Raw genomic sequence first — 27,655 nt, 5'->3', positions numbered from 1 at the left:
TGATCCTCAGCCACATCATCTGAGAACCAAAGACCATCTAAAGGACTGCATTTAAACTTAAAACACCTTGTAATTTTTATCACTTTCCAAATGAAGATTTATCACTCCAGGAATATCTTCTGACACCAAGCCCTGGTTTCTCCAGTTTTCTTTCCATTTCAATTTCATAAACACTCTTCTTCAAATGTTACATTTTCACAAAATAAAACATTTGTTACTATTTACATAGACGATAGAACCATTGTATTTTCATGTTCACTGTAAGTGGACTCAGTTACAGCTGATGACAACCTTTCTGACAATCTCCACAAACTGCTCCATGAGCACAGAAATGATCACTTTATCTAAAGCTTGAAACTCAAAGTTCTGAGAACAAACAAAAGCTTTAATAAAGTTGAAACATCTGAAACAGAGACAGATCATCAAGAGACCCTGGATACGCTTACAGAGGGGTTGTAGACAGCCAGAACGCAAAGTGACAACACTGCAAACACAGACGTCAGGCTTAATGGAAGGGGCTTGAGTCTGCGCTGTGCTGAAACCCACAGACAGCACAAGCCCAGGCGGTTAAGTGAAAGGAGGTTACCTTTGGTCTGGTTGTTCTCCATATTTCCATCTTGCATTTTACCTATGATGAAGACATACAAGACACAGAACAAAAAAACAAAAAGAATAACAGAAAGCAGACAATAAAACATTCATCACAAGGACATCACGGTGAAATCAAAATAAAAAAGGAAGACAGAGAATGAATATTTTGTCAACATCTCCATGACAGTAACATACATAACACACAGTTGTATCATAATGAAATTTTGAGAAATAGTATGATTTTGAGTGACGAAAGTCCTGAAAACTGATTGTATCGGTGGTCATGTGCATCAGTAGCTGATTCTGCATTTATAGTCTACATTCACTTTACGTGCTTTGGCTTGTGCACAGACTGCTAATGCTGTAGTCATGTCAGTTTTGAAAAATGGTTTTAGCTTCAAGTACTTTATGACTGTTTATGAAATCTGAATGAATGTGATTATCCAAGGTGTTGGATTTCGGAGAGGTACATTAAATAACTCTGAGTGAAACGACTGAATTTTTCTGTTGAATGACCTGATCTATGTTCTAGTGTCTCAGAAAAATACTAGGAAATAATTCTGCATGCCTCGTTTGTTTATATTTTGTGTATAATATCTTCCCTACGGGATATGTTGGCTCCTTTTCAGTAATCTGCATATTTAGTGACAGTACGTGACATACAGTCACAAGGAATTTGACATATCAACAATACAGGAAAAGCCATTCAGATACATCATGGGATAATAAAACAGAAAAATAATATTCTGAACAAAAAACAAAAAGAGGGAAAGAGAGACAGGGAATAGGCACACAAGCAGAGTACGTGCAGGGTTTTACATACATGCAAAGCCACAAAGAGGAAACACAACAGAAGACCACAACAGAGATTAGGTAGGAAGCTGTGAAAATTTTATTTTTCCAAAGACCATTCTACTTCTAATGGCACCAAAATCCACTCTAAACGCAAAAGATCCAACAGATTCCCCAACATTGCAGGCACTGGAAATAAGCCAATTTGATATGTTTATGTGTAATCATTATTATTCTTGTGTAACATCCTGTCCACAGCCAGACTCAGAAGTAATTTGGCACAAAACAAAATATAACAGATTTGGCTATTTTGTTTTGCTGGAAAATATACCAAAAACTCTTAATTATGTCAGGGCATCATTACGGGTTTTATAACTCACAACATCAAAATGTCAGATTGCAAAACTCAAAAGTAACAATTCTGAAACTGAAATACAGCAGGAGCTCTGTATAAATTTCATCCAGTTTACTATACAAATTAACTGAAACATCCCCTTTTCTCATGTTTTGATAATTTTGTTTCTAAAATGATCAGAACATAAAGTCAGAACTTAAAATCCACTTTATCAGATAATAAATAATAAATGCTAACCTGCAATGGTAAACTAGTAAATGTTAACCTTACAAAATTGATGGTTATAAGATATTAGGATGACAATAACCAATAGAACTGCACAAATTCCATCGATCTGGACTCACAGTAACAAACATATGACAATGTGATTTTGATCCTGTAGTAAAAAAAAGACTTCCATTAGATGTAGCCTATTTGATCATGTGTAATGTTCAACATGTTTTAGGTTCTCTGTTAATGAATATTACAGTCCTTAAATATTGATATTTTATAGATTATACTTAAAAGGCAACATGTCAGCATGAGAAACCACTGGCCATACATGCCAAGAAAATATAACAAATGATGCATGCTGAAGGAACTGCCACAATATTCATTTCACTGTATAACTGACTGATGACCAAGGATCCAGCTCTACGTATATTGTTTTGATTGTGTTTTTTAAATTATGTCTAAAGTACCAGACACAAAGATTTCTCTTCATTTATGAGTATGCTGCAAATAGCTCTGCAAGGATCTTGATAATAACACAATTTCAAGGTCTGTAGAAATCCTTTCAACCCATTTTGAGTGCTAGCTCTATCAGATTGAACCTTGTGAGCCAAGACATATGGTAGAAAATGGAAAACATCCCAATTCAAGGAAAATGCTCTCTGAAGGCAACGATGATGTTTGGGGAAATTATAATTTCCTTTTCTTAGATGAGACGACACACAATGGGCAAGCAGAGCAGATTAATCTTCTTTAGATATCAGTCACAAAACACTATAATGGACTACACAAGAATGCGGATTAACATTGAACAACCTTTGCCTTATCCCCTGAAAGTCAGCCATCCTCAATCCCCTTTGCATATGGATACATCTCCTCCATGGCTACAAGTTTACCATCTGGATCCTCTCTTCTAACATGGCACTACTTATTGTGGCATTCCTACCAAAGTACTCAAAGACAAAAGAGGAAAATAAGTAGGAAAAAAAGAGGAGAACAAAGGGGAAAAGAAAAGGAACTTTTCACAAGTTGAGGCGACATGCACTGAGAGGAATCAGTGGGAGGAAGGAGGTCAAGACAGTTGGAGAAGGAGAGATCCGTGGGGGTTGGGAGGGGGGAAGACAACGGAGGTCTGCTCAACCTACCATTGACTAGGCTGGTATTACCAGGGGCATTCGCGCCTGCAGCACCATCTGTAGCTATAGTTGCGATGGGGTGTGAGGAGGGATGGGAGCAGTCTAGCAAGTAATAATGGGCAAAAAAAAGGATAACAGTGAACAAAAACCATGTTTAAGAGCTCAATAACCACGATTAGTTTAGTTTCAATATACTGACTTCCAAAGAAAAAAAAAGATTCAAGGAATGGCATAAATGGGCAGAACATTCAAAATGCAACATAAAACGATAATACAGATAATATGGGCAGACAACACAAAAGCAAGGTACAATATGAGACAATGATCACGACAAGCAAGGATTGACCAACTTCCTACACTTCACCTTTGTCTCAGCCAGTTGAAAATTAAATTCATATATCACTATGAAAGAGACGGTATTAAATAAAGCTTATGCGACGTGAGTGATAAGAAAATCATGGTGAGGAGAAATTGTTAATCAACTTATTAATAGCTGAGTACTCCAAAAACACTATCAAGATCTTCGGCAGAGATGAATAACTGTCACACAAACAGAACATAACCTTAAATTTCTTGTTTTAACTTGACCAGCTTTGATTCCTAACTTTGATTCTAATCAACAGAGTCACACTTCTATGCGCGAAAAGCCTTTAGTTTACAACAACCACAATTAGCTTACAATGTCCCCCACATAAAATGCATGACATTCTCCGAAGCAGAAGAGTTCAAAGCTGTTCCTGTCCATAGACTGTTAATTGTGTTTCACCACTATGAAATGTTAATAAGATCAGCATAATCAAAAAAGACTACAAAGTAATCTAAATTACAAACCAGGGTGGCAAAACTTCCTGTACAGATATTGTTTGATAAATCAATAACAAAGACATATTTTTCGCACTGTCACATTCTATATCATCGTAAGAGCGTTCTAATTATTCGTACATGCTTACATTCTACAAAATAGTGGGTATGACTACAATCATTATACCTTGATTCGTTTTGCCAAAAGAACAAAAAAAAAAAAACAAAGAAAAAAGAAAAAAAGGATTCGGTCAACCCATTTATAAGCAGGTTTGTGCAGGGATATGGATGAAATGCATTTCTTTGAATACTTAAAAAGATGCAAGGGACAGGCTCCTCTTTTTAAGTCAGGAATCAACGTGACCAAAGCTGGGTTGGGAAGGGGAGAGGGCATTATTATTCAAGGGGTTACGGTTGAGTGATTTTACTGGTGGACATCCCTGGAGTATAGTGGGATCAGGGCATATAAAGAACTATACTCTACCTGCTAGCTGTTGGCAATCCTCCACTTTCTCACCTGTATGGTAGTTTACAGAATGACAAAACAATAAGGAGCGGCACCGGCACAAAAATTTGAATAGTTCATATTGCCCAACCAGCAGTACAAATAGCATTCTTTTGAGTGTGAGATTTCATAAAGCAACACTACTGCACCGTGTTGATTGATTTGACAGTAACACCCATACCCATGTATTCTGCAAAATTTGAATTCCTGTTTTTGTGATCAAAATAGAGGAATTCAGCATTTGTAAACTGAAAAAAGATAGCGCAATCTATCTTACATATACAATCAATAGTTATACAAAGCAGAAAATTGAACGCGGTCAACTCTACAATGTCATTCCTTGCCAGTGAAACCAAACTGTAATCAGTCTGAAATATCTCTTTTAACAGATATGATTCAAAGAGATTAAAACCCACAACCACCAAAAATAATTCTCCACTGTCCTGACTTCTTATTATGGCAGATTGCTTACTTATATGTAGGCAAAACATCAAACTCATGGACGTTAATATTTTTTCTGCAGACGGGACACAGATGTTCTCTCACAGGGTCTTGAATTTCAGGAAACAAAATCATTGGCAATTCCACCGAAGGTGTAGAAGGTCAATGTTAAGAAACTGGTAGCAATTTAAAGTGGCTTATCTCCTCTCTCTCTTTTCTCATGTTGTTTGTGCCCAGTTCAGTCTAGTTTTGGTCTAACTGAACCTTTACAGTGATGCAAATGAACACAGGACAAGTCAATCTTTAAATTGTAAATCCAATGGAATTTATCATTTGCTTGCTGTTGCTGTGTTTCACTAGAGTGGCCATTGGTAAGACAATGAGATGGTCTAGAAAAGGTCTGAAAGGATCTATGACAATTTCTCAACAAGGTTCTGAAAGTTTTACATGAGAGAAAAGTAGGTATGCAAAAATTATCAATCTTAATCTTATTGTTTTATTAGAGACTGAATTATTTTACAGAATGTATAATCTGAGCTTTCACACTGGTCTTGATCAAGTATAGGGATCAAACTAAAAATATTTCCAAACTAAAGACAATAGCATCCATTTATTATACATATAAAAATTCCTGCTCTGCCCCTGTTCTGGGCCATTTTTATGGTCTTGTGGGAAAATGAGGGTAAAAGATCCCTTTGGATTCTTTGAATACTCTCAAAAGAGTCACACATCTGCATTTCCAGGTTCCTTCAAAATAGGACAATATTTAGGGCATATGCTCATACTTGGGCAACCTTCAAAGGACAAAGTCCCCTAAATGAGACACAGCTTGTAATTCGCCATCAAAATCTGCCTTTAGGTCAGTAAAAGTGAAAGGAGACAAAACTTTGAAATACTAGCATATTTGAATAATAAGCTAATATACATTTTGAGACACATGTCTGCCAAAACCTCTATAGATAGCACATTCTATAGCTATAAGGCTGATTCAGAAAATGAATCAACCTGCAAGCTCTTCGAACACACTAAACAAAGCTTCGAGAGCACCTTCCAAAGTTTACCCTGTTTACCGTAGAAGTTGCACAAGTGCATGACAAGACATCACAGGCTGTGCCAATAGCCTGTCATTGGTTTCTCTCCAAACAAAGATATCATTACCTACCTTTCTTCTCTTTTTTCTCCTCCTCTTCTCCTCCAGCGCCGAGCAGGGTAAAGATGATGCCAGTCTGAGAGTTCACCCCAACTGCCGTGACCACCATTCGACCTGAACCCTCCATCACATGTGTACCTGGTAATTCAGGAAGTACAGTACAGTAAGTACTGGCAGTCAGACAACTGAGGGAGACACTGTAAACAAAGGGATCAGGTAAGCAATGCAGCTGCATAAGGTATGGCAAGGTATGCCGTAAGACCGATCAAGGACACCAATGGAAGAAATTCTGATGAGTATTGAGTAATAACTGACGAGACACTCATAAGAAATCTGACCAGAAGAAACTGGATAAACTCAATACACAAATATTATAGGGAAATTAAGGATAAGGGTATGAGAACAACAGAAAAGTGATGCCAGTTATGGTACTGTTAAAGTAAGACACTAGCATTTAACAACCCTCTGCACTTAAGGAAGAGGCGAGAAGACAAGTGGTCAAGTAGGTCCAGACAATAACAGCTTTAATAACTGTAAGTGTGGTGTGTGTTAAGTAATAGTAGTAACACAACAATATCAAATAAAAAGACCATTCTGAGTTTTTATTTTTGGAAAAACAGTAACACATTTTGCACTCTTGAAAAATCTAAAGCAATATTATCTTGCACTGCCATGGGCACTTTCTGATTTTGTATCCTCTTTTAAGGGTTTTAATGAGTAAACCAACATTAACAAGAGGGGGTCATTAAGAACAACAGAAAATCAAGAGAACAATAGAAAATATGAGCTGCCTTTGTGGCTTCCCGTAGAACAGATATGCTATGGCATGAATGCAGCTGGGTTTATACTGCATTCTCCTCACAGTCCTCTGCTGTTTCAGGTAATATCATTTCAGACAGCCCATTGGCACTACCTGTTTTCACCTCAGCCCCCCTGTGCCCCAGTGAGGAAATGACTGACTTTACTGCCCAAATTCAGTCCAACCAATTTATAGTTATGGAATTTGACATTGCATCAATAATTTATAACGTATTTCAAAATATGCACCATTAGTTTAACAATAATATGAAGAATAAAACCAATTAATGCTAATATGTATTGCGTAAAAATGTCCTGAGATGATTTTGAACATAGAATTGTTCAAATGAAATCACAGGCACATTTTCAATCAATCAATCAAACAAACACAAAAAAACCCCCAAACAAACATGTACTGATGCTTATTAAATATAAATTACAGAGAGGGGGAAAGAAGCTGGATGAGAAACATAAGTTGGCCCTGCCCCATTATAAATCTCAGGTGGAGTCATACCAACCTGGGGTTATGGTTTTACATATCTCTGCCGTCCTTTTGATGAGCTGAAGGGATAATATTACTTTCTTAATGTTTTCAATGGAATTCCATTAACGATTTCAATGCATTCTCACTACAATACATCCCTGGCTGAAATTCAAATTCTCATTAACAATACAACCCCTTTTCATCCACTTAAAATGTCAGGGCTGTGACTGGAATAACTGATTTGGACCATACAGGTTGTCAGGCAGGAGGAGAGGGGTGAAGGCTCTCATTGGTGCAGGATGGGCAAAACCACTGTAACAGAAACACTCAACAGCTCAAGAAAGCTGGAGGAAACCTGGAGTTCAGCCAACCCACCAACATATACATCAGCAGTGTCTGTCAGAGAAACCTCCAGATAATGATGTGAGATCACAGAAATGACTATGCTTCTGGGGCCATTATTATGAGCCTCTAGACACACTCACATTAATTGTTACAGTCTCTGAATCCTAACCCTAACTTGTATGTGTGCTATTTTCTTTGGCACCCAGAGAGCCACAGATACATGTTTAAAGCACATACAGTAGTAAAGGAGTGAAAGTAGATATGTGTTAATGATGGGAAAACTGACCAGAGAGGAGCATGGGGTCTTTGTCTGCAGATTTCCGGACATGGTCTGATTCACCCGTTAGAGAACTCTCATCAATTTTCAGATCATTCCCCTGTATCAACACTCCATCAGCTGGAAGAAGGTCACCTAAAATGAGAAAGAAAACGCAAATTTGCGTATCTGCCAGTGGTTCCTCACACAGGTCAACTTTTCCCAGTCCTGTTAACATTTTTCAGGATTATAGAGCTGAAGCTGAAGTAAAACAATACGCTCAACCCAAATGGCACCTAATTAATACTTTTTTTTTAAATGGGTATATCAGATATCTGTTTGTGTGTGTGTGTGTGTGTGTGTGTGTGTGTGTGTGTGTGTGTGTGTTTGTATTGTTGGACTGGGTGGAGTAAGCTGGTTGTTTAATGTACAAGGAGCTATGGAATATTATAACTGATATTACATAATCATAATAAAGGCCTGAGAGAATGTACTTCTCCACACCAAACACTCAGAATTACTATGCACTGCCAGACAGAGTATATGAACTTTCTGACCTAGGACTTTTTATGCCCATTGTGTAGTGGGTGGCCAAGTGATTTTTCAACAGAGGGCTTGTAAAGAAACATTCAAAATTAAAAAGAAAATAAATAAAAATAATAAAATAAAAAACAGAATCCATAAATGGCCATTACACCACTCTAAGGAAATACATACCATATTTGACTTGTGCAATATCACCAACCACAATGTCCGATACAGGAAGCTGGATGACCTGGCTGCCGCGCACCACCTGAAATTTCTGCTCCTGTTCAATGCGACTCTGTAAACCCCTGAACTGCTTCTCCTTACTCCAGTCGTTAAAGGCAGTGACAAGAACCACGCAGACCACGGAAAGTAAAATAGCAGCACCCTCGATCCAGCCAGCCTCTGCCTCCCCCTCGTCCTCTGCGCCCGCGTTAGCAGTCCCACAGGCTGCGTAGAGGAGAGAGAGAGAGAGAGAGAGAGAAAGAGACAGAGGTCACGCAACACTTGAACATATAGTGGGTGGGGAGATATGTGCATACATCCCTGTTAGCCCTCAGGCACTCAGGGGTAGAGGGCAGATATAAAGTTTGATATGGTAGAGTAGGTAACATGCATATATTCATGTTTATCTCGCTCTCCCTCTCCTTTATACACACACACACACGCTCACACCCACATGCGCATATAAACACGCGTGCATCCACCTGTACTCAGTAACACTCTCCCATTGTTATTTTTTATAAACATAATCCGTTCTTCTTCCTAAAAGTGTTTTTCTGGAACAGTTTGAAATAACCGAATGAAAAGAGGACTGAAACATGCTTATTGTGGAGAAAAAGGCCTTTGAAAAATCCTATTAGCTTGAACAATGGAGTCAGTGCTGGAAATGGCAAATTCATGTGTTGGTTAGCCACATTTCAATAAGCAAAATGTAGACTACACACATACTAAAGCAGTCTGTAAGAATTCAGTTCAGTTTCAAGCATAGTTATGCTCCTTATTAAGCAGATTATAATTCATGTTATAGTAAATTAGAAGAATTTATTTCTATAAAGGAAAAAAGTATTCAGTCAAACAGTAAAGTGTATCATAACTGAATCTGAGAACTGGAAATATCATCAAATCATACATTTTTTTTTTGTGCAATAGCATTTATAGAAGGTTTTCTAAGTTCAGAATCTTACACCTTCCCTAAAAGCAGAAAAAACATGATCAAAGAAGCTGGTGAAAATGCTTTTATGCAGTAATTTGATTAAATTTAGTTCATCAGTAGAGAGCTGATCACAGACTCGGGACTGTAGAGCATTATGAAGGTTCCCTTCATATGTCACAATTCCCTGAAGCCGATCTGGCATCTGGAAAATCTTGCAATTGCAGCATTAAGGAAAAGGTTTTCCAATGGCCAAGTAATTTGTCCAGAATTTATGAGACAGAGCAAGCACAGAAAGCATTGCCCCAGTTCATGGTTTTTGAATTGACTCACTGTTCAATTTAATTCAAGAATGTGCTTAAGAGTCTAAGACACTGGTTTACCATGAGAGACTGAGATCTGTTTGGATCAGAACAAACATTTATTATGACTTTAATGCATTCATACCATTTGTCTGTGAGTCACTATAGCCAACATATTGAGTTGGCTTCTCCCGACTATTCTCAGAGGAGTGATTGTTCTACTTAGCAAAGCACTAACACTTTGTGAGCCTGTGTTACCAAAGCAGGTTCTGATCTACGACTGACTGGCTATTCTCCACAGTGCAGTGCGACGCAGGAAACTAACTGCTACAATTAAACAGAGATTCACAGTCAAAGGGGGCAGTCACTGCAGGCATAATCACAATACTGTAGAGTTTTATTAGATAAAAAGGCACAGATTTGCCACAGGGGCAAATATTTGATAGTACAGACCCGGCTGACTAAGGATTCAGAGCCGAAGATCTCTGTGAGCCTGTTTGAGACGTTGTTATATTATTCATCAATGTTGTCTAATGAGCCAAACTGAAATCAGGAAAAAATATATTGCCGCCCACAGCATCCATCTTTTCTAACACTGTAACCTAAAATACATTTTTGGCCTTATAAATAAATCTTAAAAAATGTCTTAAAAATAAAGAACTGAACATACGGGGGTGGTTTTATACAGTGAATCATACATTCTTTGAGGATCTAGATCTGCATTATATGAATATCTAGTCTTACATTATGTTAAGATATAGTTCTGCTTTGCTTTCAAGGGCTTTTTTAGGTCTCAAAGCATGAGCACGATCACCAGAACCAATCATTACCACAGTTCCATTAGCTGAGCACTAAGGGAAGCTCTGAAGATCTATTAATTTGATTTAACTCCCCTGCAGCAACCTACTTCATTCTTTATGGTTCTTCTGGGTGCAAAATATCATAGAGCCTGTCAAGAGCTGTCCATGGTCCTGAAGTGCAGACAGCCTGAGTAAAGCCTGGGCTATCCACCTGTGACTCCCATAGCAACACATTAGAGCAGGTTTTGAACAGACCATTGAAATTTTTCCTGACACAAGGGGCATGGCATTTTCAAAATAAGTATAATCAGTAGCACAAGGATATTTCTTTACTGAAAGTATGATCATGTTTCAGAATATTGCAAATGCAGATATTGATAAAGTCCCTTTAAAGCCTTTTATTATTATTATTATTATTATTATTATTATTATTATTATATTAAGGTTTTATCACATACTTTTTCAGTGGTTGCTTTTATTTGGAAACGAGAGCAGTGGTTACAACCTAAACATGTCCTCTCTGCTCATGTTTGACTTTAAACAGTGTGTGCTTTATGGTTGCTTAATCTCCCTGTTTCAGCACAGACAGAAAAGTGAGATTTTCTCTCTATTGATCCCAGTGGTGGCTGTTCTTATCTTGCATAGGTAGCTGTAGGCAGAAAATCTGTAATGGCATAATTCAATCTGAACACCAGGGATGTCTGGATGCACTGACAGACACCACAATTAATCTTCTTTAAGAGACAAAGAGAACGTTGCTCTCTCTAAAACGCACGCGCGCGCACACACACACACACACACACACACACACACCCGGGAGGGAGACTGCCACATGTCTGCAACATAACAGCAGCATGGACATTTTATCTGGCCATGTACTCTTTCCTTCCCAGTCCATGGTGTGATTGTGCTTGACCATAGCTCACTAAGAAGCTTACGTTTTCTCAAGACAGATAGAGTCAACCTGTCCAAAATAATAATGGGTTTTGTTTTGTTTGTTTGCTTTCTAACAGATTCAATGTGCTTTATCAGCACTCTAAATATAGGAAGGGTGTAATTCCCACTGCCACTCGGTCATATAAAAAACAAAATCACCCAAGCTTAACCTGAGAAGATGAGCAGACACAGACAATGTCAGAGAATTTATAATGTCTGACGCACACTGTAAATTCTTTTTTCAGAAAGGAACCCAGTTAGGAAACAAAGAGAATTTTACTGCTTGTAACTCTAATAAAGTTACAAAAAAAGCTGAAGCTGACTAACAGAAAGTCTAACACCACAAATCATATCTGTGTTTGACCAAATACTACACTGAGAAAGTACATCTGTGATGGCTTCAAATAATCAGTGTCTATTCAAATCCTTTGATAATGGTAATGCGCTAACAAACAGTAATTTGGGCTATAGTGGACAAAAAGAATGCAGTGGAACTAATTATACATTATATTCTTGCTTCTGTCTTTCATTTTCCTCTATTGCTGTTCAGATCACTTGATTGAGACTGGTAATCTAAGATCTTTAATTGTGTTTCTGGCAGGCTGCTCATGTGATTTCATAATATATATATTGGTTCGAATGGGCTCTACTGTAAAAATGTCCACTTATCCTGAATAATTAAATGATTGAATGCGCTGAGTGAGTTTTAAAGCACTGGTCAGTCATGCAGGGAGACCCACACAAGGCTTTTCACTTCCTAGAACCTTTTTGTACTTTATAATGGGAGTAAAATAAATGGTTTCTGAAAAGCGACTGCCATTTTTTGAGCTCTTTTCTCTGACGTGAGGTTCACTTTGCAGCACAACAAAGCTGCTCTGGCCATCTGCCACAGTCTTTGTTTTGAACCACTTTCAAGGTACAGCCAGTTCTTAAATCTTCATTTATAGTGTGTGGACAAAAAAGGGTCCAAATTAAGGTGTGTATATATATACACACACACACATATATACACACACACACACACATATATATATATACACACACACACACACACACGTGTATATATATATGTGTGTGTGTGTGTATTCAAATTATCAAATTATATACATATAGTTAATAACTTAATATTTATAAGTTATGTAACTTTGAACAGAAAAATACAATAAAGACAGCACATCTGTGTCTCTTTAAGTGAATCTGTGATTATGATAGCTCCACTGCAGACGGACGAACTAATTTGCATATTAATGGTATTTCTTAAACTACTTTTCATTTCAGGTGCACATGAAAATAAAAGTCTGTAACTTATTTCATTGTTATAAATATCACAAGTTACCTTAGGAAACAATCTGCTAATTTAGAAAGCTTCTACTTTTTCACCCCTCTGAATATTTTCAAATTAAAGATCATTTTCTGCTCCTGGTGTAATTGAATTCCTCACCATTACCAAGATTGATATGACTTACTCAGCATCTCTCGCACACTCATTTAATGGCTTTGTCTTCATTGCACGTTTTATAGCTGGGTGGCTTGATGTATAGCCTTCACCTAAAGGTTATTTTTCCTGCGCACACACTTCATTAACTTGGGTCCTTAGAAAATGTCCTTTCAACCAATTCCCTCTCTCCCCTGCCTTGTTTGAGAGAGCTTCAGAATGCACAGTCATTCTTGTTAACAAGACCACCACCACGCTTGCCTAGCACTGGGAGAGTTTGTTGTAACAGTTTGTGTACACTATTGATGGAAGTAATCATCGAGCCATTCAGCCCCTCTGAGGATGCACATGACAGCCTCTGCTGGTGCTGATCGCTGAGTTCTAAAGGATGCAGACTTCACCTAGACACGTGCAAGCATAATCTACATACTCATTCTAAGGGAACATTCTGGAACCGTTATGGGTAGAACACTCCCACCGTTCTGACAGGTAACCTTTGGAATCTTAAATGCTACATTAAAATTAATGCCGCAAGAGTTTATTATTTCATCACTCGGCATTTTAATCTAAACTGATATTGCCAAGGCAAAACAAATGTGAATAAAATACAAAGAAAAAACTGCAATAATTTACATAACAGTGCTGCATTACCTTACCTATGAAACCAACACCTAGCTCACTGAATAACCGTAATACAATAAACTTGATATAAAAGCAAATATGTAATTACACAAGTCTTTCGAATTAAGTTACTCTCTTATTAAACAGCCTGAAGCACTGTGTTACCAAATGTGAGAAAATGAGCACCGGATTAGATCCCTCTACATTAGGGCATGTTTTATGATATGGTATACAGCACAGGTGCGCAATGGAAAGGTGACTGTTTTTGGAAATGGTGAAAACCAAGTCTGGCAAGTGCTCTCTTCTCAAGGCCAAACAGGAAGCCATGAGAAAACATCAAGAAAGTGGCAGATACTCACATTCACTGCCCTCCCCAGGGGGCTGATAAAAGGAGAGGCCCAGGGAGATCATGGCCGCAATTTCGAGAATGATAAGGGTCACATCTTGTAGCGCTTCCCACACTAACTGTAAGAAAGTTTTTGGCTTCTTTGGAGGTATAAGGTTTCGCCCATAGATTTCTCTTCTCTTATCTAGGTCAGTTGGAACTCCTGCCAAACCTGTGAAAGAGAAAATCAACAGAAACACAGTTATTATTACTGTTAGTAATAGTAATAGTAGTAAAAGGAGCAAAAATAGTAACAGCAGCAGCAGTAGCTGTGGTAATAGTAGTAGTAATAGTATCTGCTGCAGTGTTTTGAATCGCTGTGAAAGGCTTATCATATCCATTGATTTGAATGACCAATAGGCACTGTTATTTTGAAAATTGATGAAACAGTTGCTCGAGATGTAGGGAATTTCATTTCATGAGTATATCTACAGTCCAGACAAGTCACAGAACCAACCATCATTCAACCCCCCACCCTTTTTTTTAAAAAAACAAAACAAACAACACTGAGGACAATGTAACAACAGTGCATCTAAAGTGTCTGGAATGCAGTATTCCCACTACAAAGACTGAGCCATTCGCAACCTGTGCCCACGAATCAGAAATGAGCAATCTATCTCCTTCTGTAAGATTGGACTACAGCATCTCCCACAATCTGCAATTACTCCGCTGAGTCATCATGCGGCTCGATCTCCACACTTACATAAGGCTGGTTATGAGAGGGGGGTCATGCCCTCCACCCTCCCTTTCTCTGTTAGCTACCATGTGCCATGCAAATTATCCTGACATTACTGAAACCGCAGTAAGCTGTGGGCAGACATGGTAGTATACCTCCAGAATTAAAAAAAAAAAGAGAGAGAAAAAGAAAAAAGAAAAAGCAACAGTGAGAGAGAGAGAGAGAGAGAAGGAAAAGAAATCGAGTGAAAGAGCTCTCCGACTCTTCTCACTCCTTCCCCTGAGCAAACCTTGTAAAATGCACTATTTCCGAGGAAGTGTCTGAAACTGACATTTAGCATCAAATCTTTTGGCTCAATATAAATAGGCACATCAATACGATCATAACAGAGCAAAAGGTCATATTATAAAGCAAATGGCAGCATGCAAACAAAATGCCTCTGGAGAGAAGGCTGTTTAAAACGGACACAAACTTTGCAGTTGATGTGGTTTATATTTGCCGTTCAACACAGCTCGGAATAGTCCCCAAACAATCCTGAGCTAATCAAATTATAGAGGCTGATTTTGCATTTGAACATGAATTTTCATGATTAGTCATGCAGTCAGCCAGGGGTCTGACGGTAGCTTTATGAATTACATCCTCATGACCTTTCACTTCCTCTGAAGGAAATCTACATGGCTTTATGAGATAAAAAAAGAGCCTTTAGATTCTTATGAAAGATTATCTTTAAAATAAAGTGAAATCCTTCATGCTTTTAATGACTACTTTTATGAGAAAACCTTTGAGGAGATATAGGGGGAAAAAGGGTCTTTTTACAGGCCTCTCTTCACGCAAGGACCAATTGTCATGCTTCAGTTTACTAACCGAATCATTCAGGATCCACAGGATCCTCAACACTTTGTGAATTTATAACTGTGGAGAAAGCAGCGAGATCAGAATTCCTGGAAGCTACACAGATGTCATGAGAAGATGGTTGAAAATCAAATAAAAAGAAAAAATATATAAATGGGCATGAAAGGTACTCTGTGGAAACATGGCATTCCCATGCTTAAATCCCCTGGTACACATTAAAGAGAATGTAGGTTATTTGATGCCATGGGATTTAATTAACATCATCTGCACTGGAAAATGATATGAACGTGCTGGGAAAGATGTTTTTGCAAGCAGCAAGGAATTCTGCTTCAGAGCTTGTTAAAGCCTTTTCAAGTGCTTTAGCCACTAATACCTAAAGGAAAAATAACACAGCAAAGCCGTGAGGAGAAGATGATCGATGACAAAAACTGAAATTTCTCCAGCGGTCCAAGTTCACTGTGTTGTTCACTCCATATCTCATAGCTGCTCTTGGTGATTCCAAGGTTTGACGACATTTTACGCAGCTCCAGTCTTTGCAGCACAGAGGGGTCTGTGTGGTGAATGGAGAACTTCACAGAGTCTGTCTCTGAGCACGACTCAGTGTAAAATTTGAAACCGGTAAACCATAAACGCATCGGATCGGTGACAGTTACGCTCATGTGGCAAACACTACAGATGCCACAAGTGGTGTGAGAGGCTGAGGCTGAAATGCATTCAGGTTACGGTTCTCTGGAAGTCTCATAACCGCTCTGAAACACCAATAACATCAGGTTCTTCTCTGTATCATCCAACCCGAACTATGCTAGCCTATGGTTTGAAGTTCTACGCGTCAGCATAATCACTTTAGGATTCCTAAAAGTGTGATTTTATTATACATTAATATGAGTATTTTTATATATATATATAAAATATTCAAGGCCCTAATGGTGAGTGAGAAAATAATTGGGCTTCATAAATCCAAGCTGCTTTAGCTTGCAGCTGCTGTTTGACAATTAAAGTAAAACAGGTAAATGTCAATAAGTATGAGACGTGCCTTTGGTTCTAGCGTGGCAGGATCCTCTCCACTGCTGGATGCCATAGAGGGATACAGGATCAGTATTGACAGAGATAAACTCTTGCCAGCAGCTGGGTAAATGTGATTCAGCACAGCCCTTGTTTTCCCTAGGTCCTCGATAAACAGGATTTGTAGAGCGTGCTATTTCAGCTGGTTGATTCATCCAGCTGTGAGGCCCTGATTCCCTGTCTTTTCGGACCAAAACCTGGCCCGGGTATGCAGGCAGCTGGCCTCACTTTGTGTGTACTCATTCTACCAGTAACACTTCTCAGGGATTAGGGCTATAATATGAATAGAACATCCTTTTCTTCTTCTTTTTTTTTTTTTGTTGCATTGTACGTCTGAGAATAACACAACAGAGTTGGGGCTCAAATGTTCTTTACTGGACCATGGAAATGCCTGAGCTCATTCACCAAGCACAATAAAGCAGCAAAGAACATTTCAAAGGCAATCATGAACAGAAATAGGAAATGGAGATGTTTAAATAGATAATTAACTTTTTGTTGTTGTTAATAAAACTTCTCAAATTTCCACATGACTGCGATGCTGTACATCAACCAATAAGAGTGGTTTTTTTTCGGATGTGTGGTTGCATTTATTAGAAAGCTGTAGCAATATTGTAGCCTTCTCATTCATCCCTCTGGTATCAAGAGTTACACTAAAAATATGTGTATCTCTCTCAAAATATCTGGGCTGCATAAGCATCCCAAAAATGCGGTAATGCCGTCCTGTCTGGGTGGATCTACAGCATCAATGGTGTGAAAAAAATCTTACAATTTTGTTACAACACCAGAGCGTTCATTTAAAACCCTTGTGACAATGACAACAAAAAGTTCACCTACTCTTTTCTCCTCAGATTTTTAGGTTTGACCTTGAGAGTCTGTGCCCTGCTTTGAAATGTGCACAGAGAAATGGTGACTTTCAAACAAATTGACTATCATTATTTTTTCTCACAAAGAATAGAAAACAGTGCCTTGTTCAACTGTCAGCAAGGCAACACCAAGAGTATCATTACATTCAACACTAAGCTAAAGCAACAGGACATATGATGGTGTACTGGGAACACAGATTAGTAAGAGGAAACAAAACAGAAAGAAAGAAAAAGAAATAGAGGGTGTATGCTAAAACAATCTCGAACACGAGAAAAGAAAAAAAAAAAAAAGGAAGGACAGGTTCCAAATAGCACGGACTGCTAAAAATACCCTCATGAAACATTCTCTTTTAATTGCACCTCAGGAAGAGAGGCTCTCTCCCACGTTCTCATTGATCTCTTCTGCGCCACATTGCATGCCCCACGCCTAGTCCCCCCCTCATTTTGTAGCCTGGAGGGGAACCATCTCTGCCTGTCACTGAGGGAGGGCTAGTGCACTTTCTGAGGACAGAGACCTGGTTCAGCAAATCAGACAGGCACAGGGAAACCTACGGTTTTACTTAGCGTGTCATATCTTCAGAGGACCTGTTCAGTTAGCAAAACAAGCACACCCCTGACTGTTCTCACCACACACGCTTTTTCATGTCTTGGCAAGGACACTCAGAGTTTATTAAGGGAAATCATAACCAACTGGGGGAACATATAAATGTGCAAATGTGGCTAAAATGCTCACTATAAATAGCTGCACATGCATAATATACACTGCTTGGCTGCCACTGAATATGTCATGAACATATGTGTGATAACCTTGTTAAGAACTCTGTTTTAATTGGACTGTTAAGGAGCCTCCAGACATAAAATAAGTCCACAGTCCATCATTGCTCATCAGCTTCTGGATAATTAATCAAGTACAGCATTTATAACCTCATTTCTTATTTTTCTTGGTACAGTGCTGGTACAGCTTGCAGAAAATGAGTGCGGATCAGAATCTGCTTTATGCCTGATCCAGAAGTAGACCTTAGAATCTCGTAAATGAACTTGATGCTCGTAACTGCGGTAATCTGTTCATTCAAAGTACCAGCACCTCCACATAGCGTTTACTTGCTTGATCTAGTTATGCTCTGATAGATTATATTTTGCAATAAAGCTTATGCAAATTGTATCTAATTGACCTTGTGAAGCAAATGAAACAATAAAATATTAGGCCATTAGTGCAGTATATCACTAAAGCAGCCATTCCTTACAGCCTCCTCAGGTAAATGGCTAATGGATCTTTCCCCAGTTGGGATGTTGCTGCCAATTTCATCGAAAGATGGTGGCAGTGCTGGGATAGAAGGAGTAATCAGAGGGAGAGCGAGAGAGAGAGAGAGAGAGAGATGGAGGGAGAGAAATGGAAATATGGTCCACACATCACACAGGAGATGTGGAGGTTGGTTGCAGCAATGTTTTTTTTCTCTTTTTTCTTTTCTTTTCTTTCTTTTTTTTGGATACTGAGAATCTAAACAATCAGTGGGTACAACAACGGACTGCTTTCATTAATTTAGGTGTGAAACAGGACACTCAAACACTGATAATGAAAAGTCATTGCACAGAGACAGACAGCTTCCAGTAAAATCCCTTTCCCAAAGATGAAAGATGGCTTTTCTGGCCATCTTTGACTCACCACATAAAACACAGAGTGAGAGAAGACTCACACGCAGCCCTGATGTCTGAGACGCTGTTCATGCGTAAAAGTACACCTGAATTTTTCTCCTGCTCAATGCAGTCTTAAAGAATTTCCATGTACGGAAATTATGGAAGATTGAATTTGACGGAAGAAAAGAGAGAGAGAGAGAGAGAAAGAGAGAGCGAGAGACAACGTTATTGCATATTTTAACACTTGGATTTTTTTGTCACTATGGCTAAAAATAGATTGCCATGGAAACCTTACTCATTGTGCAAGCTGTGTAGGAGCGCTTACAAGCTTCTGGTGGACCCCACCGTGACTTGTGCTGCTTCAGAGCCACACAGATGGTTATTTCCAGGTATACAAGCACTGAGGTAGGTGGCAAGTAAAACAGATTCTCTGAAAACGCCTGACTAGTGATGAGTTAGTATACCAGCTAGAGGACTGCATAGGAAAGCCTTCCTCACATCTGCCTTGTTACTATGGGACAATCCATTACTGTACGTACCATTGTCATCTTAATATACTATACCCGTACTGTCGCTCTGATGCAGGAACGTACCATAAATAGACAAATGCAAAAAAATTTTTAAAAAATGCAAGCGTGTGTCACTTGATTTGGTGTTAATGAAAACGTCTGAATTCTTCTATACACCAATGTATTTGATCCACTTAGGATCTGAACTGTGAGACTTTCAATTGAATAGTACTATCATGTTTAACAGAGCAACATTTGTGGTTAGGTAAAGGACAACAGTGATTTGCTCCCCTGCAATTGGCCATCAATATCCATGTATAAATTAAGTTCCGAATCCAAAATATACAATGCATAAATGTAAGAATCTTAGACTAGATAAATCAAGTCATGTTTCTTGTGCACTCCTTGTACTGAACTGTCCACGCTATAGAATTTATGACTATGAATCATTTTTCATGATGCAGTACAAGTCCAAAACTAGTTTCCATGGCAACTGAGAGTGACACACACACACACACACACACACACACACAGAGTATTGATGTTCTACCAAATCAATATCTTAACTTGCTTTGTGAGAGTGCTGTGTGTACAGTTTAGGAGAGGACATTTCCTCCAAGATGATTTCACGTGAAAACCTTATAGGAAATTAAAAACAATGTAGAAATGACACCTACAATTTCACACAAATATTCCAAATACAGAGGCGGAGAGAAAAAAAAGGTTCAAGGAGCACAGAGAAAATATGTATTTGTTATGAATTTGTCTGAACTTGTATTTCTTGTTAATCTGGAGTTTTTCTAGGTTTCTGACATCATTTGCCAGCCAGTGATGAATTTAACCTCCGTACGGCCTGTGAATGCCTTGGGAAGTCTCCTACTCCCATGTCTGCAAACACGGCGTAGGACACGGTTTAACTGAACCCTAAGGCCTGGCAAAGCAAGAACACACACACACACACACACGTACATACACCCCAAGGATCCATCTGAAACAAAAATGATTGGAAAGTGACACTAACAGATTTACAATGCCATATCAGAGGCTTCTGTTCACCAGTGTCACCAGAGGGTTTTATCACACTGGTGACTAAAGCAAAACAGTGATGTCATCGTTTGGGGTGGGTTAACAGACTCGTTAGGTCTTTGATGTCGGACTATTGCAACAGTCCTCAGATAAACAGTGACACAGTTGAGCAGATTTTTGAAGACAGATGAAGTTTGAAACTACCTTCCTCAGAAGGTGCTGATTTTAAATAACTATTAGCATGCAGTTTGGGAGTGAGTAGGTGGACTCATGTGTGGGTAATTTGTATTTGTAAGTTTTATGTTCAGGTTGAGTCATCTCTGTCATCAAGGCATAGTAGTGCGGGTGATTAAAAAAGGTAAAAAAAAAAAAAGGCAATTAAATGAAATGTACCAACTGCAAGGAAGATATTTAAGACATGCAAATATAACTGCAATGTTTTTTTTAAAGCCTGTGTTAAGATATGCGTTTTGCTCAAAGTGTACCCCAATGTGATATTAGTAAGTCCTATTGCTAATGGCTGTGCAGGAGCAGGTGTGTAAGATATCATTACAAGTCGCACATCTGTTTCATTACACAGACCGAGGGTGTTGGCCTGCTGTCTGAAGGCAACTTAATTAGACATCTGGTCTCTACCGAGAATGTGCACTTTGCCAGGACAAGGCTCAGCTACGTGATGGAGGTGACTTCACCCTTTCCCTACATAAACAGTCTCATGAGGAAGCCACACACACACACACACACACATACTAAATGACTGCACTATATATTAATGTGTGTGTGTGTGTGTGTGTGTGTGTGTGTGTGTGTGTGTGAGAGACTATAGAAGGGCCAGGTCAAAGGCAGTGTGACAGTGCCCGCCCTCTCTCTGCCAGCTGCTGTGTCAGTGTCAGGTTGCGCACCTGGGGCTCAGATGTATACCTGTGACACAATGGGACCCATTCAAATGCACAGGACGACCACAAACTCATAAAAAAAAACGATAATGAGAGAAGGAGAAGGATGTAGGACAACTTTATGTCTTTTTAAATAAAATTTTTTGGCAATGCTTAGCTTTATATACGTGTATTTTAATACAGTTACACAACTTTGCTAAGTAAAAATAATGTTCTCACTGGGATATAAATTTTACATGTGCCCTTCTACCTGCTAGAATTTTTGAATGTATTTTAATTAAGTGCTTATACACATATCAGAATTACACACAAATTACACAGTAAAATACTAAATACTGTGTCAGTGGGGATGAGAGGATAACAGAATTTTTATTTCTGGTTAATACCAATGCCAGTGATATCCCAGGATTCTCTAAACGTGATTTGATACTAAGGCCAAAACAGAAATCCCATTTAACATGTCTGTTGTTTAGGGGAAAAGGACAATGATTTTTTAATAAAGGAAAAACAATGTATGAACATGAATACATAAAAACCAGAATAACGGCATGCAGCATTCAAGTATTTAAGAATTAACAATAATGGCCAGCTTAAGAGTGTCGCTCTCATTATTCGAGTAAACGATGCTCTGTTCAGTAATACGATAGGCTGTAGTCTTCCAAGTCCAAAACCGGCATATAGCTTTAAAGGGAAAAAAAGGCACCCTGACACAATATTGATTTCAAATTTTAGGAGCTGTTCGAAATGTCCACGCATAACTTAAATATTTTTAGATAACTGCTCCGCGTGCGAGCAGTAGTCAAAAACTAATTTGGTGGCAGACCATTGTTTCTTTGAATATATACTTAAAAGGCTAACGTTACATTTTGTTAAAAACGGTCTGTAAGGACAACTGTAAGGACGCTACAACGAGCTAAAATATCGAGGTAACTTAGTATTTAGGAATATCAAACGTCGTATGCAACTTTCTTTTCCTTACGTGTTAAGTTTTGCAACAGCACTTCTGTGCGCCGTCATTATGTGTTGTTTTTATCGCCATGTGCGCTATCACCATGTGATATTCTAATCTAGAAAAAAACTGTCGTTACGTTTTCTGAATTTTGGCGTCGACTTGCTCCCGAAGTATCAGTTCTTGTGACATCCCTCATATGCCAAAGGTTACAGTAGTCATTGACAGTACCTTGGGGTACCTTGTGCATATGTCTGGTAACATGTGCACAGGAGCTTCACCATGAATCCCTGCTCCCGTTAACATCCATGAGTGAACGGATCATGGATTTATATCAGCAAACCTCGTCTTCAATTTTCCATACTGTATGAGCCATAAAGATTATTCTCGTGGGTTTTCACGACACCATCAATTCATTTAGCGAGGCATTGCAAAATGCTGCACATTGAGCAGGCAATAATCCACAGAATTCTTATTAAAAATCTGTAACTGCATTGCATTCCTGCAAAAGACTGATAAAGTCTTGCTACGGGGCAGCCTGGTTTAGTCCTGTCAATGTCAGTTTTTCATGTCCTATATCGGACAGTCTATGTCCTTTTTTTCCCCCCAGTGGTCTTGTCTGCATGTTACAATACCCATGGCTATGATAGAGTAATTTGAATTGTGAATTAATCCCTGAATGTGTCCCATACAGAATTCAGTTGTAAATTTTAAATGTAGCTGGACACAGGCCACTAGTATAGTATTATTTGACATGAATACTAGTAAAATATTAAACTTTTAATAAATACTACACTAGTATTTGATAAGAAGAACGGATGATGTCAAATGAGACTGATAAATGATTTATGTATTGGATGATAACTGCAAGCAATATATATGTATACAATGTTGTCACATCAAATGGGAATTCTTTCTGCTAGCACATCATTTTGAAAGGTCAGTATTGGAAAAGCTGACATCCATAAACGGAAGATGAAATGCGCAAGTTGGGCTAGTTACATCTGACGTCACACCAGAGTGTATGGGATTGAATATGAAGCTGTTATCCTGAATATATTTCAACAATCAAATCCACCAGAGCATGACATATAAAACATAGAGGGGTGATATATGTGGCCATCCACTATGTAGGGACTGTTACTCCAATCCAAGATGGCAATGCTCTCACTCCCCAGATAGTGAATATAAACTCCATAAAAGGTAACTGTACCAAGGTCATATGGACATTACAAATTTATCATAAAAAGCATTCCTGTGCAGAAAGATTCTTATTCTGTTGCCTGCTTTTTGAGCCCTAGAACAGCTTTCATGTCAGGCATTCACTCTGCTTCTGTCAAACGACCTTGAAGTGACATTGAGCAGTGAAATTTCAGGAACCATAAGAGTTGTGAGTCATATTGTCCTTAAAGCTTGAATTTTAGGAATATATCAATAGCAGTGCTTGTGCTGCAGTTGCTGTTTCCTTGCAAACAGCCAGCAACCCGGGCAGCAGTCATCCATCATCGCAGTCTGTCTATCACCTCTGTGAATCACACAGACACCTGAACACAATGTTACAGCCAGAGAGGAGAGGATGATACTGCATCATAGCCACTCGTGTGGACCTATAAAAATATAAAGGGTGGGTCAACGGGGATGTCGAATGAGCCGGTGACAAAAACAAAAAAGCAACACGTCTTAGTCAGCAACAAGCTCATCTCCGCGTTCACCGCCGCTAACGACCCCGGACAGGCGTCAGGGTGCGCCCTGCTGGGCCGGAGTGAAGGATGGGAACAGGGAGGAGAGAGAAGGAGAGAGTTCCATCCCACTCCGTGAAACGGCTGTCACACTTCACAAGACGAAGCAGAACCATCACACCTGCCCACTGCCAGTGCTCCAAGACCTGTCAGCCAGCCCCTCCAAATGGCAGCCTCCCTTTAGTGAGACCACTGACCACTGTCAGCCCTGCCTTTGTGTGCTTCTGCGGACGAAAGGCAGCAACACAATGAAGAGCAGAGCACTGCACAGCATCAGACAAACGGCTCTTTGAGGCAAAAGAGGCAAAAGGCTTTCTGTTATATTTATAGTCACCGTGTCACAACGTTGTGCGCAAACATACACTTCACCTCTAATAGCAAACCTTGTCCGTTTCATGTAACCGAAAGGGAATTAAAAAGGGGAAAATGCTTTAACGAGTTGTTTCATTTTCATACTTTTTTTTTTTTTGATGAATTCAAACAATACTCAGGTATGTTCTGGTTGTGTAATGAGCTCTGCATGCTTTTGAGGTATTCACTAACTATTTTAAAACCACGTTTTCCGTTTATCTTAACCCTATCATGCTAACCCAGCATGTGATAGACTCTGATCACTCAGTGCTCTATACTGTTTTTTTCTGTGTCACAGAGCGACAGTCAGTCCTAATTTAAGCCTTCCCCTAGGTCATCCATTTGGGAGCTTCAGTCCCTGGGAGGGGAACTGTTCACATATCATTTATAATCTGTCCTCGGAAGCAGCGCTTTCGCCGTTTAAGAACGGCTGCCGGAATGGGGACAGAGGAACTGGCGAGCGGGATAGTGTCCTTATTAGAGAAGATTGTGCTCCTTCTCGGCAATTCCTGGTGGGGCCTGAGATTAAATAGGATGTGTCAGAGGGGAATGAGCGTGCGGACTGCAGGACTAGATTAGCATGCTCATCAGCGTGAGGAGAGAGGAAGGTGGAGGGACATTGAGGTAGGACGACGTTTAAACTAGTCGTGTGAAATGGTGCTGGAGCCAGTGATAGGGGGAAAGAGTGCGAGTGAATCACACAGCTCAGCACAGCCACAGTGGGCAACTTCTCCTTTGCCTCCGAAAGCGGCGTCCTTTACCACAATGTCAAACAGCCTTGGGTCTGACCACAGGAAATGGACACAGGCTTGTATCTACTGCCTTGTTTCCAAACATGTCAGTCAGTGGTGATATGTGCTGATTTTGACTGTGTGGATGGTGGCATGTCCTGGGTTGATGCACTGCTCTATATTGTTTTGGCATGTTATTTTGACCTTCAGCTTTGTGACAGAAGTAATGTAAATCCATACTCTAGTACTATCTGCCAACTTTGTCTCATCGGACATACATACACATTTGTCACTTGTGCAGCAACAGCAACAATATAAATGGGTAACCTGAGGCAAGGTCAGATGTCTCCTGTTTTCATGTTTTTGTGTTGAGATATTAGAAAAATAGTTAAGCCTGGGGTTAAAATACTTTCATTAGCAGAAAAATAGAGTCTGTGTGTCTTTGTGTGTGTGTGTGTGTGTGTGTGTGTGTGTGTGTGTGTGTGTGTGTGTGTGCGTGCGTGCGTGTGAGTGTGTGTGTGAGTGTGTGTGTGTGAGAGAGAGAGAGAGATTCTAATGTATGTAGCTGTATCTATTCTAAGTCTCGAGACTAATTATAAAGACATAAAAATACACTGGAAAAAATTAAAGAGCAGCAAGATTTTGTGAGATATACATGGTAACAGTTTTTTTTTTTTTTTTTGCCTAAATAGGCAGATTTAGGGCTGGATGTGCAATGCGCAGGAGTGGGCCATCACACAGAAATAGAAATGAGAGCAAAAAGTACAGTCACGCGGGAGGACAGTGAGAACGAGGGAACAGACACCTCTCTCCAGCATGTAGCTGGTGCTGGGACATAGTGCACTGCACACACATTAGCATACAATGGTTACGTCTCTCCCTGTCTTTTCTGGCCAAAAGTTTACTACCGTTAATTCTGTCAAAGACATACTTGCTTTCTCTCTCTCTCTCTCTCTCTCTCTCTCTCTCTCTCTTTTTATGTGTGTGTTCGGGGAACAGACTGTGTCAATGTTGTCACCTTAGCCACAAGGATAAATATCAGCTCAGCCTATGTTTTCCTTTAGAATGGTTGCTTGGTTCTTTGTTACAGCCTTGACACATCAGATGCTATCTGTCTGATGTCTCGAGACATGTTGCCTAGCTGCGAACACTTGCTATGCTAATATTTGAAGTAAACGAGCTAAATAGAAATCGTCTTTCTTGGAATAAGAGGTCACCAGACTCTTTCACCTCCTCCTTGCCATTGCCAGGAACGCTTTCTCCATGGGTGATACCTGTAATGTCAAGGAAAGCAGCCTCTGTGGGACCAGTCAGCAACGTATCAGCAACTTGTTAGCTACTCCTAAAGACTAGTCTGGCCACTTTCTACAAATCTCAATGTCCTCTATGCTTTCCTGCATACTTGACCTAATCCAAACTAAGCTCAGATCCCCTGAATTCATAAATTCATCCTGGATTTTCTTTCACAAACATCTCGTCATTTTGCTTTACTAAAGTATTTCTTTCTGCACATGCAGCTTGTCCCAAACGCTGTACCTTATCAGTGGGGGAGCTGTCCAGGAGTATTTCTGTAACTATCCCCAAATCATCATAAGCTTTACACTGTCTGTCCCATGTCCTGAGTGATTTCTGATGTCCTAGGATTTTGTCAATTAATCAAGTCTTGACTGATGATAATGTCATCTTAGATGTTTAAATGGAGTCTTTCTTCACTTCGGTCTTGCATAAAGTTAAAAAAGGGGAACTTGCAAAAATATGGAATGTGACTTGTTCCTTCTGGTATTTACAGAAATTATTTTTATATAAAGCACTGGTCTGGGTCAAAAGGTGATGACATAGACAAACAAGCCCAGAACCTCTTTGGGTCTTGGACACACAATGTACAGATTAGGGTCAAGGTCAGGAGGACATTTTTTTTAATCAGTTTGGATCTTTAATTCAGGCCAAATGAGGAGAAGCCAGCATGTTATAAAGGTGATGATGCGTAATGGTGCTAAATGAGGACTGCTACAGGGCTCATGAAGGTGACTGCACACCGAGAGAGCGGGAGAGTGAGAGAGAGAGAGAGAGAGAGAGAGAGAGGATGGCTTAGTGCTCAGCTTATTAACATGACTGGATGTGACCATTTGTCTTCATTATCACATCGCACTTAGGGCGTCAACCCGAGTCTCTCAGACAAAACCAAGCAACAGCTGTTCCTTGGCGTTCTGCTTGCCTGCTAACCCAAAGTCTGTTCTATCTCAAGCATCCTTACACAAACTATAAAAATGTGCTAAAGGAGGAACTCTAACACCCTAACTCTAACTTTCTTATGAAGACCACAAATCCTGTTCGATTTCCTCCTA

General features: G+C 39.4%; 1 protein-coding gene across 5 annotated transcripts in view; it reads right to left on the bottom strand.

Moving 5' to 3' along the window:
- Nucleotides 1-27,655, bottom strand: part of atp2b2 (ATPase plasma membrane Ca2+ transporting 2) — a 55,343-nt gene that overhangs the window by 22,710 nt on the left and 4,978 nt on the right. For 2 of the 5 annotated variants that reach the window (XM_030776163.1, XM_030776165.1), the window contains exons 2-6: nt 13,996-14,193; nt 8,582-8,839; nt 7,895-8,020; nt 5,994-6,119; nt 587-628 (exon numbers count right to left, since the gene is read on the bottom strand). In XM_030776163.1, the coding sequence (XP_030632023.1) occupies nt 587-628; nt 5,994-6,119; nt 7,895-8,020; nt 8,582-8,839; nt 13,996-14,193 (750 nt within the window). Of the gene's footprint in view, nt 1-586; nt 629-3,093; nt 3,187-4,369; nt 4,403-5,993; nt 6,120-7,894; nt 8,021-8,581; nt 8,840-13,995; nt 14,194-27,655 lie in introns of all 5 variants that reach the window. The other 3 variants (XM_030776162.1, XM_030776164.1, XM_030776166.1) reach the window with 3 other exon arrangements.

This window comes from Chanos chanos, chromosome 6, assembly GCF_902362185.1.
Source record: "Chanos chanos chromosome 6, fChaCha1.1, whole genome shotgun sequence".
Taxonomy (NCBI): domain Eukaryota; kingdom Metazoa; phylum Chordata; class Actinopteri; order Gonorynchiformes; family Chanidae; genus Chanos; species Chanos chanos.
The sequence above is the reverse complement of the archived record's forward strand: the minus strand, read 5'-3'. Positions and strand labels throughout refer to the sequence as shown.